Source organism: Cherax quadricarinatus, chromosome 96, assembly GCF_038502225.1.
Source record: "Cherax quadricarinatus isolate ZL_2023a chromosome 96, ASM3850222v1, whole genome shotgun sequence".
Lineage (NCBI taxonomy): Eukaryota > Metazoa > Arthropoda > Malacostraca > Decapoda > Parastacidae > Cherax > Cherax quadricarinatus.
This window is the reverse complement of record NC_091387.1, coordinates 2,817,569-2,829,890: the sequence shown is the minus strand read 5'-3', so window position 1 is coordinate 2,829,890 and position 12,322 is coordinate 2,817,569. Positions and strand designations below refer to the sequence as shown.

At 42.0% G+C, this 12,322-nt stretch overlaps 1 protein-coding gene across 6 annotated transcripts in view; it reads right to left on the bottom strand.

Annotated features, from left to right (window-relative positions):
* The window catches only part of Hex-A (Hexokinase A), a 122,358-nt gene that overhangs the window by 47,422 nt on the left and 62,614 nt on the right, over positions 1 to 12,322 (bottom strand). For 2 of the 6 annotated variants that reach the window (XM_053795658.2, XM_053795657.2), the window contains exon 2: positions 11,904 to 12,136. The exons of the other annotated variants lie outside the window; for them this stretch is intronic. In XM_053795658.2, coding sequence (XP_053651633.1) covers positions 11,904 to 11,921 — 18 coding nt within the window. In that variant the 5' untranslated portion in view covers positions 11,922 to 12,136. The remainder of the gene's footprint in view (positions 1 to 11,903; positions 12,137 to 12,322) is intronic. 6 annotated transcript variants of the gene reach the window in all.

The window sequence follows — 12,322 nt, the reverse complement described above, 5'->3', positions numbered from 1 at the left end:
TGTCTAGAGGTAATTACACACAGATCTAAATGGATTGTGAAAACGTGCAATTACATCAAGTTTTATAACCAGCATGAACTGTATCACTGTAGGCAACAAGAGCATTTCACCCCTCCGTGGAAGATATGTTCATTTAATATCACATACCTACAAGTCCCTCCCAAGAAGCTCACTGCTAGTAATCCCTTCCTTTAATCTCTTGTTAGAGCAACTGCTCAAGAAGAAATTTCTCACCTAGCTGGTAGTAATAAGTTATCACAAGTTATATACACTGATGGATCTAAACAGGAGTCTTCTGGCAGGGCTGCATCTGCTCTTGTTGCCACCTCCCTAGTTAAGAACCATAATAAATTTGTTGAGTTAGGCATAAGAATTAACAACTGGGCGTCTACACTGCAAACTGAATTGTTTGCAATCCTAATGGCGCTAAAGCTAACCTATGACACTGAGCTTGACTCTATCATCATTACTGATTCTATGTCATCATTGAAGGCTCTTGACTCATATAATGACTCCAACAACATGCTCATTGGGGAAGCCAGGTATAGATACTCAAAAATTAGGGACAAAGGAATTAATGTACAATTGCTATGGATCCCATCACACATTGGATTACTCCTTCATGATAAAGTTGATATGTTAGCCAAGAAGAGTATCCAGAAGGAGAACGTAGAATATAACTTTGGTATAACTGTGTCTAGCATTAGGAATAATATTAGGAGAGAAGTAAATAATGAAAATGATTGTTATAGGAATGCAGTTAGAAGCCTGAGTAGATCTATAACCCACTATGATAACATGAACGTAGATAAGTATGTTTATGGAGCAACTTGCAATGTGAACAGACTGACTGATGTTGTAGTGGCCAGGCTTAGGCTTGGTTACAAGTACTGACTGATGTTGTAGTGGCCAGGCTTAGGCTTGGTTACAAGTACTGACTGATGTTGTAGTGGCCAGGCTTAGGCTTGGTTACAAGTACTGACTGATGTTGTAGTGGCCAGGCTTAGGCTTGGTTACAAGTACTGACTGATGTTGTAGTGGCCAGACTTAGGCTTGGTTACAAGTACTGACTGATGTTGTAGTGGCCAGACTTAGGCTTGGTTACAAGTACTGACTGATGTTGTAGTGGCCAGACTTAGGCTTGGTTACAAGTACTGACTGATGTTGTAGTGGCCAGACTTAGGCTTGGTTACAAGTACTGACTGATGTTGTAGTGGCCAGGCTTAGGCTTGGTTACAAGTACTGACTGGTGTTGTAGTGGCCAGGCTTAGGCTTGGTTACAAGTACTGACTGATGTTGTAGTGGCCAGGCTTAGGCTTGGTTACAAGTACTGACTGGTGTTGTAGTGGCCAGGCTTAGGCTTGGTTACAAGTACTGACTGGTGTTGTAGTGGCCAGACTTAGGCTTGGTTACAAGTACTGACTGGTGTTGTAATGGCCAGACTTAGGCTTGGTTACAAGTACTTCTGGCAGTTTGGGAGACACACAGATGATGATCAAACTAAATGTAAATTATGTGATCAGGCATATGGTCACTCTCTTGAACACTATGTGCTTAATTGTCCACTTATTGAGGAATACAGAGACAGATAGTATAATAACCTATGTGACATGTCAAGATATCTTATTAATGAAAATAAGATACCAGACATACTAAGCAAATTTCCTAAATTTGCTTGTAACAGATAAGTGAACTATAGATATGTAGATATAAATCCATATGTATTCCTGTTAACCCTTTGGGGCCTAGTTCCTAGGCCTTTTGTGTATCCATATGCTCTCGCGCTACCGTCCACAGGATGGATATGGGGTGCACAATAAACTAGCCACTTCGGTGGCAAAATCTAAATCTCTACATTATTGTAATTAGGGGAAGTGTTAAACCTGTAGGGAAGAGAAAGTCAGCTTCACTTCCCTGGATCAAGAGCCCTTCACCAGCATCAAGAACCTCCCGTGAGAACCAATCTTATAAGATATTATTATCATTATATGACTGTTATTATTATAACTAAGCTCTAAACCCATAAAAAACAATACGTATATAACAGTACAGTGGCACCCTGATTATTATTATTATTATTATTATAATCAAGGGGTAAGCGCTAAACCCGGAGGATTATACAGCGCCTGGGGGGGGATGTGGAAGGCATTCAGGCTTAATTCGGAGAACTGGAGCACAGATCCAATTCCCTAAATCAAGAGCCCCTCACCAACATCAAGGAACCTTCCTTGAGGGGAGTGGTACCCTGAGATTCGTACACCTCCCAACTCAAATAATTATTTAAGTGCATTATTGTAAGTGCCTTTGTAAGTGTATTTTTGGTGGTCTGAAACAGGCTAAACTAATTTACATTATTCCTCATGGGAAAAAATTCATTCGGTAATGGCATTCGAACAGCCTTCTGGAACGAATTAACCCGTAAACGGTCCAAGCAGATCTACGTTCACACGTGTAGCGCTACAAAAGTAGATCTACGTTTTTTTTTACATATTTTCAAATATAACAAAAAAAAAAAGTAGATCAAAGTTTTTTTTACACATTTTCAAATGTAGAAAAAAAAAGAAGATCTACTTTTTTTACATACTTTCAAATGTTGAAAAAACGTATATATACGTTTGGACCGTTTACGGGTTAAGGCCGACATTCGGGGTACCACTGTATTTACAATTAATACCATAGGAGTGTATTAATCAAATTAGCGATTCATAATGTACAAAATTATTATTTTGTAAATTCTTTTTATAAATTGTGACTTTAATAGAACAAGTGAGAATAAATCATGGAACGGATGGGGTTCGAACCCATGGCAGGCGAGTGCTGAAACTCACAGGCCAGTGTGCTAACCTCTTGACCAGTTGACGCTATGATAAACCAACTAGGTAAATTTCTATACATTGGCCGAACAGATGACCGATGGACACTTGGTCGACAGACACTGACCAAAAGACAATTGGCCAAATGGACATTGCACTGATAGCCATTTGGCCAAATGGACAATAGACTGAATTAGGTTAAGTTAGGCTAGGTTAAGTTAGGTTAAGTTAGGTTAGGCTAAGTTATGCTAGGTTAAGTTAGGCTAGGTTAAGTTAGGCTAGGTTAAGTTAGGTTTAAGTTAGGTTATGCTAGGTTAAGTTAGGTTAAGTTAGGCTAGGTTAAGTTAGGCTAGGTTAAGTTAGGTTAGGTTAAGTTAGGCTAGGTTAAGTTAGGCTAGGCTAAGTTAGGCTAGGTTAAGTTAGGCTAGGCTAAGTTAGGCTAGGCTAAGTTAGGTTAAGTTAGATTAGGTTAAGTTAGGTTAAGTTAGGCTAGGTTAAGTTAGGTTAAATTAGGCTAGGTTAAGTTAGGCTAGGTTAAGTTAGGTTAAGTTAGGCTAGGTTAAGTTAGGCTAGGTTAAGTTAGGTTAGGTTGTTAGATTAAGTTTGGTTATGTTAAGTTAGGCCAGTTCAGCCATATATCCATTCGGTGAAATGTCCATTGGCCAAATATCTAGGTGTTATCTATACACCATAGGAAGGTTGGTATGGGCCCCACACTATGACCACAAATACAGGTTTATTGACAAATCCCACACCAACGTGGCTGTGTTGAGCTCTAGCTCTATGACAAGACCAAAGAGGCTAGAAATCTGCCATGTAGGATTCTTAAGAGGGCAGGACCAGGAGCCGGGTCTCAACACCCGCAAGGACAAGCGTCTGTTAAGTGCATAACAAACATATTTGTGCAGACAAAAACAGTCTTGTTTGTCCGGGGGTATAAAAAATATTAAACATATGCCAAGGTCGTCACTACCCCCCCCACCCCCCTTATTCAACCACAACACATCCTTGGACACATTCACAGCCTTGGACACATTCACAGCCTTGGACACATTCACAGCCTTGGACACACTCACAGCCTTGGACACATTCACAGCCTTGGACACATTCACAGCCTTGGACACATTCACAGCCTTGGACACACTCACAGCCTTGGACACATTCACAGCCTTGGACACATTCACAGCCTTGGACACATTCACATCCTTGGACACATTCACAGCCTTGGACACATTCACAGCCTTGGACACATTCACAGCCTTGGACACATTCACAGCCTTGGACACATTCACAGCCTTGGACACATTCACAGCCTTGGACACATTCACATCCTTGGACACATTCACAGCCTTGGACACATTCACATCCTTGGACACATTCACATCCTTGGACACATTCACAGCCTTGGACACATTCACATCCTTGGACACATTCACAGCCTTGGACACATTCACAGCCTTGGACACATTCACAGCCTTGGACAGATCCCAGGAGTGAGAGTGGACACCACCACCACCAGCCTGACACACCACCACCACCAGCCTGACACACCACCACCACCAGCCTGACACACCACCACCACCACCAACCTGACACACCACCACCACCACCAGCCTGACACACCCCCACCACCACCAGCCTGACACACCACCACCACCAGCCTGACACACCACCACCACCACCAACCTGACACACCACCACCACCACCAGCCTGACACACCACCACCACCACCAGCCTGACACACCACCACCACCAGCCTGACACACCACCACCACCACCAACCTGACACACCACCACCACCACCAGCCTGACACACCACCACCACCACCAACCTGACACACCACCACGACCACCAGCCTGACACACCACCACAACGCTACTGACCAACTTGGAGTTTTTCTGAGTTTTTTTACGTAATTTACACTATTTAAGATAATTGTACTTATGTGTACCTGTACCTAAATAAACTTACTTAATTACTTAACACCAGCAGTGTTGCTATACTGTTCTATATGATAGTTACATTGTGGGAACACCAGCAGTGTTGCTACACTGTTCTGTATGATAGTTACATTGTGGGAACACCAGCAGTGTTGCTACACTGTTCTATATGATAGTTACATTGTGGGAACACCAGCAGTGTTGCTACACTGTTCTGTATGATAGTTACATTGTGGGAACACCAGCAGTGTTGCTACACTGTTCTGTATGATAGTTACATTGTGGGAACACCAGCAGTGTTACTACACTGTTCTATATGATAGTTACATTGTGGGAACACCAGCAGTGTTGCTACACTGTTCTATATGATAGTTACATTGTGGGAACACCAGCAGTGTTGCTACACTGTTCTATATGATAGTTACATTGTGGGAACACCAGCAGTGTTGCTACACTGTTCTATATGATAGTTACATTGTGGGAACACCAGCAGTGTTACTACACTGTTCTATATGATAGTTACATTGTGGGAACACCAGCAGTGTTGCTACACTGTTCTATATGATAGTTACATTGTGGGAACACCAGCAGCGTTGCTACACTGTTCTATATGATAGTTACATTGTGGGAACACCAGCAGTGTTACTACACTGTTCTATATGATAGTTACATTGTGGGAACACCAGCAGTGTTGCTACACTGTTCTATATGATAGTTACATTGTGGGAACACCAGCAGTGTTACTACACTGTTCTGTATGATAGTTACATTGTGGGAACACCAGCAGTGTTACTACACTGTTCTATATGATAGTTACATTGTGGGAACACCAGCAGTGTTACTACACTGTTCTATATGATAGTTACATTGTGGGAACACCAGCAGTGTTGCTACACTGTTCTATATGATAGTTACATTGTGGGAACACCAGCAGTGTTGCTACACTGTTCTATATGATAGTTACATTGTGGGAACACCAGCAGTGTTACTACACTGTTCTATATGATAGTTACATTGTGGGAACACCAGCAGTGTTGCTACACTATTCTATATGATAGTTACATTGTGGGAACACCAGCAGTGTTGCTACACTGTTCTATATGATAGTTACATTGTGGGAACACCAGCAGTGTTACTACACTGTTCTATATGATAGTTACATTGTGGGAACACCAGCAGTGTTGCTACACTATTCTATATGATAGTTACATTGTGGGAACACCAGCAGTGTTGCTACACTGTTCTATATGATAGTTACATTGTGGGAACACCAGCAGTGTTGCTACACTGTTCTATATGATAGTTACATTGTGGGAACACCAGCAGTGTTACTACACTGTTCTATATGATAGTTACATTGTGGGAACACCAGCAGTGTTGCTACACTATTCTATATGATAGTTACATTGTGGGAACACCAGCAGTGTTGCTACACTGTTCTATATGATAGTTACATTGTGGGAACACCAGCAGTGTTGCTACAGTGTTCTATATGATAGTTACATTGTGGGAACACCAGCAGTGTTGCTACACTGTTCTATATGATAGTTACATTGTGGGAACACCAGCAGTGTTGCTACACTGTTCTATATGATAGTTACATTGTGGGAACACCAGCAGTGTTACTACACTGTTCTATATGATAGTTACATTGTGGGAACACCAGCAGTGTTGCTACACTGTTCTATATGATAGTTACATTGTGGGAACACCAGCAGTGTTGCTACACTGTTCTGTATGATAGTTACATTGTGGGAACACCAGCAGTGTTACTACACTGTTCTATATGATAGTTACATTGTGGGAACACCAGCAGTGTTACTACACTGTTCTATATGATAGTTACATTGTGGGAACACCAGCAGTGTTGCTACACTGTTCTATATGATAGTTACATTGTGGGAACACCAGCAGTGTTGCTACACTGTTCTATATGATAGTTACATTGTGGGAACACCAGCAGTGTTGCTACACTGTTCTATATGATAGTTACATTGTGGGAACACCAGCAGTGTTACTACACTGTTCTATATGATAGTTACATTGTGGGAACACCAGCAGTGTTGCTACACTGTTCTATATGATAGTTACATTGTGGGAACACCAGCAGTGTTGCTACACTGTTCTGTATGATAGTTACATTGTGGGAACACCAGCAGTGTTACTACACTGTTCTATATGATAGTTACATTGTGGGAACACCAGCAGTGTTACTACACTGTTCTATATGATAGTTACATTGTGGGAACACCAGCAGTGTTGCTACACTGTTCTATATGATAGTTACATTGTGGGAACACCAGCAGTGTTGCTACACTGTTCTATATGATAGTTACATTGTGGGAACACCAGCAGTGTTACTACACTGTTCTATATGATAGTTACATTGTGGGAACACCAGCAGTGTTGCTACACTGTTCTATATGATAGTTACATTGTGGGAACACCAGCAGTGTTGCTACACTGTTCTGTATGATAGTTACATTGTGGGAACACCAGCAGTGTTACTACACTGTTCTATATGATAGTTACATTGTGGGAACACCAGCAGTGTTACTACACTGTTCTATATGATAGTTACATTGTGGGAACACCAGCAGTGTTGCTACACTGTTCTATATGATAGTTACATTGTGGGAACACCAGCAGTGTTGCTACACTGTTCTATATGATAGTTACATTGTGGGAACACCAGCAGTGTTGCTACACTGTTCTATATGATAGTTACATTGTGGGAACACCAGCAGTGTTACTACACTGTTCTATATGATAGTTACATTGTGGGAACACCAGCAGTGTTGCTACACTGTTCTATATGATAGTTACATTGTGGGAACACCAGCAGTGTTGCTACACTGTTCTGTATGATAGTTACATTGTGGGAACACCAGCAGTGTTACTACACTGTTCTATATGATAGTTACATTGTGGGAACACCAGCAGTGTTACTACACTGTTCTATATGATAGTTACATTGTGGGAACACCAGCAGTGTTGCTACACTGTTCTATATGATAGTTACATTGTGGGAACACCAGCAGTGTTGCTACACTGTTCTATATGATAGTTACATTGTGGGAACACCAGCAGTGTTACTACACTGTTCTATATGATAGTTACATTGTGGGAACACCAGCAGTGTTGCTACACTGTTCTATATGATAGTTACATTGTGGGAACACCAGCAGTGTTGCTACACTGTTCTGTATGATAGTTACATTGTGGGAACACCAGCAGTGTTACTACACTGTTCTATATGATAGTTACATTGTGGGAACACCAGCAGTGTTGCTACACTGTTCTATATGATAGTTACATTGTGGGAACACCAGCAGTGTTGTTACACTGTTCTATATGATAGTTACATTGTGGGAACACCAGCAGTGTTGCTACACTGTTCTATATGATAGTTACATTGTGGGAACACCAGCAGTGTTACTACACTGTTCTGTATGATAGTTACATTGTGGGAACACCAGCAGTGTTGCTACACTGTTCTGTATGATAGTAACATTGTGGGACGAGGTTGCTATGAGTGTTGCTTATTAAAAACAGTGAGATACAGTCTAGACAAGGACACGTGATGACACCGTGGTGGGTATGTGTGGTGGGTATGTGTGGTGGGTATGTTGATCAAGTCTTCGTTCATGGTCAGACTATCTAAAGAACTCGGAGTCAATAAAGTTATAAATAGTTTACTGCCGCTGTTACTTAATATGAATGGGGGCCCCTTACTTGGACCCATTATGTGCCTAAACATGAATGGGGTCCCTTCCCTGGACCCATTATGTGCCTAGATAGTTCTAAACACGAATGGGGTCCCTTCGCTGGACCCATTATGTGCCTAGATAGTTCTAAACACGAATGGGGTCCCTTCCCTGGACCCATTATGTGCCTAGATAGTTCTAAACATGAATGGGGCCCCTTCCTTGGACCCATTATGTACCTGGGCAGCCTTAACGCGAATGGGACTCCTTCCTTGGACCCATTAAGTGAATAGGTAATCCTCACTATTCATTTCGTCACTACTGGAGTTGACCATTTATATTACTCCCCATACTTTATATAATATTCTCACCACCACACAATGATCTCCAGTAGGTAGCCTATATCTGGGTGTTCTGTGGCTTGGTTGGCAACGCACTCGCCTCGGTGACCAGGGTTCAATCCCCGGCAAGGGTGGAAACACTAAGCATGTTTCCTGACACTGGCTGACACTGTCCACCCATCAGTAAGTAGGGACCTGCTGTCCTTATTCATCTAGAGGTAAGTAGATATCTGAATGTTAGTTACCTTACACTTGTGTCACTATTCATCCGGTATTAAGTAAGTAGGTACCTAAGTCCACTAGCCACTACCATCCACAGGATGGATATGAGGTACACAATAAACTAGCCACTACCATCCACAGGATGGATATGAGGTACACAATAAACTAGCCACTACCATCCACAGGATGGATATGAGGTACACAATAAACTAGCCACTACCATCCACAGGATGGATATGAGGTACACAATAAACTAGCCACTACCATCCACAGGATGGATATGAGGTACACAACAAACTAGCCACTACCATCCACAGGATGGATATAAGGTACACAATAAACTAGCCACTACCATCCACAAGATGGATATGAGGTACACAATAAACTAGCCACTACCATCCACAGGATGGATATGAGGTACACAATAAACTAGCCACTACCATCCACAGGATGGATATGAGGTACACAATAAACTAGCCACTACCATCCACAGGATGGATATGAGGTACACAATAAACTAGCCACTACCGTCCACAGGATGGATATGAGGTACACAATAAACTAGCCACTACCATCCACAGGATGGATATGAGGTACACAATAAACTAGCCACTACCATCCACAGGATGGATATGAGGTACACAACAAACTAGCCACTACCATCCACAGGATGGATATGAGGTACACATTAAACTAGCCACTACCATCCACAGGATGGATATGAGGTACACAATAAACTAGCCACTACCATGCACAGGATGGATATGAGGTACACAATAAACTAGCCACTACCATCCACAGGATGGATATGAGGTACACATTAAACTAGCCACTACCATCCACAGGATGGATATGAGGTACACAATAAACTAGCCACTACCATCCACAGGATGGATATGAGGTACACAACAAACTAGCCACTTTACTGGCAAACTATAAGCTGTTATAGGTGGTCCGAACTTGCACACGAAAATCACTCACTACGAAAGCAAAAGACTTGGCAGACGATGCACCATCCCCCCAATGAAAAGCAGGGGTGTCACTAGCACGTTAAGAGACCATACAATAAGTGTCAGGGGCCCGAGACTGTTCAACTGCCTCCCAGCACACATAAGGGGGATTACCAACAGACCCCTGGCAGTCTTCAAGCTGGCACTGGACAAGCACCTAAAGTCAGTTCCGGATCAGCCGGGCTGTGGCTCGTACGTTGGTTTGCGTGCAGCCAGCAGCAACAGCCTGGTTGATCAGGCTCTGATCCACCAGGAGGCCTGGTCACAGACCGGGCCGCGGGGGCGTTGACCCCCGGAACTCTCTCCAGGTAAAACTCCAGGTATCCTAGGAATCCCAAGTAAAGATCTATGGAATCCCGCGGAAATATGATTCAATTCTTGGCTTTTTGATATTCTGGATTATTATCCGTCCAGGGTTCCTCTGTTTAAAGTATTCTTCATATTTCTTTCCTCCTACCTGCAACAGACGAGAGTATACCTCACACTCAGTATAACAAAAACATTGGTATTAGTCCGGTATATTCTTGATTTTATGTCCACTGATGGGGTGGCTCGGTGGTCTGGTGGCTAAAGCTCCCGCTTCACACACAGAGAGCCCGGGTTCGATTCCCGGCGGGTGGAAACATTTCGACACGTTTCCTTACACCTGTTGTCCTGTTCACCTAGCAGCAAATAGGTACCTGGGTGTCAGTCGACTGGTGTGGGTGGCATCCTGGGGGACAAGATTAAGGACCCCAATGGAAATAAGTTAGACAGTCCTCGATGACGCACTGACTTTCTTGGGTTATCCTGGGTGGCTAACCCTCCGGGGTTAAAAATCCGAACGAAATCTTCTTATGGCCTTCTGTACCTGCCCCAGTCTCTGCAACACTGCAGTTATCTTTGCAACACCTGCAGTGTGATTGATAACCTTCTGTACCACCTACAGTGTCTGCAACACTGCAGTTACTATCTCTGCAACACCAGCTGTGTGACGTACACCAGCTGTCATAGAACCATCTGACAGTATTATCTTCACGTTTACTTTCCTCGACTTATTATTATCCTCACAATACTCTCTCTTTATCTTCAACTTTCTTTTACACAGTCACAATCTCCTGTAACAACTGCAACTTCTCTTCAATATTCACAATCTGTTGCACGACAAGTATCATATCGGTAAATTACTGTATTTTCCGGCATATAAGACGCACGACAAGTATCATATCGGTAAATTACTGTATTTTCCGGCATATAAGACGCACAAGTATCATATCGGTAAATTACTGTATTTTCCGGCATATAAGACGCACAAGTATCATATCGGTAAATTACTGTATTTTCCGGCATATAAGACGCATGATAGAGATATATCGCATTTTCCGGCATATAAGACGCACTTCTTCCCCATGGAGTCTTGGAAAATCAGCCTGCGTCTTATATGCTCAAGATCAAGGTAATTAGCCCTTTAATACTACTGATTCACTATTATAATATTTGCCATGCGTCTTATATGCCGGAAAATTTATTTACCGTTATAATACTTGTGGTGCGTCTTATATGCCGGAAAATTTATTTACCGTTATAATACTTGTGGTGCGTCTTATATGCCGGAAAATTTATTTACCGTTATAATACTTGTGGTGCGTCTTATATGCCGGAAAATTTATTTACCGTTATAATACTTGTGGTGCGTCTTATATGCCGGAAAAATTATTTACCGTTATAATACTTGTGGTGCGTCTTATATGCCGGAAAAATTATTTACCGTTATAATACTTGTGGTGCGTCTTATATGCCGGAAAATACGGTAATGTACCATTATATTTCTGTGCTAAAACCAGTTACTTTGCAAAAAAAAAAATAAAGCATATATAGAGAAGACTTACTTTAGAAGCAACAGTCATGTTGTCTGTTGTTGCTGAGGTAATATTTAATATTACTGTCTGGCCGCTGCTGTTGCTGGGTCCTTGCCTAGCTCCCTCGAAGTGTTCAATGAGGTTTAATAACACCGTTGAAGTTCAATACCTTATCTAACACTCTCACAGTGTTCAATGTGTTTTCTTCTGAGTTCAGTTTTATTTTATTTCCTACCTCGTCACTTTATTTAAAAAATAGTAATCTGAAAACAATTTTATTAACCTCGTTAAAACTGTAGAATAATGAGGCACATCAAAATATTAGGTACGGTACACGTTATATGTATGGTGGAAGGTACGGTACACGTTATATCTACGGTTGAAAGTGCGGTACACGTTATATGTATGGTGGAAAGTACGGTACACGTTATATGTATGGTGGAAAGTAC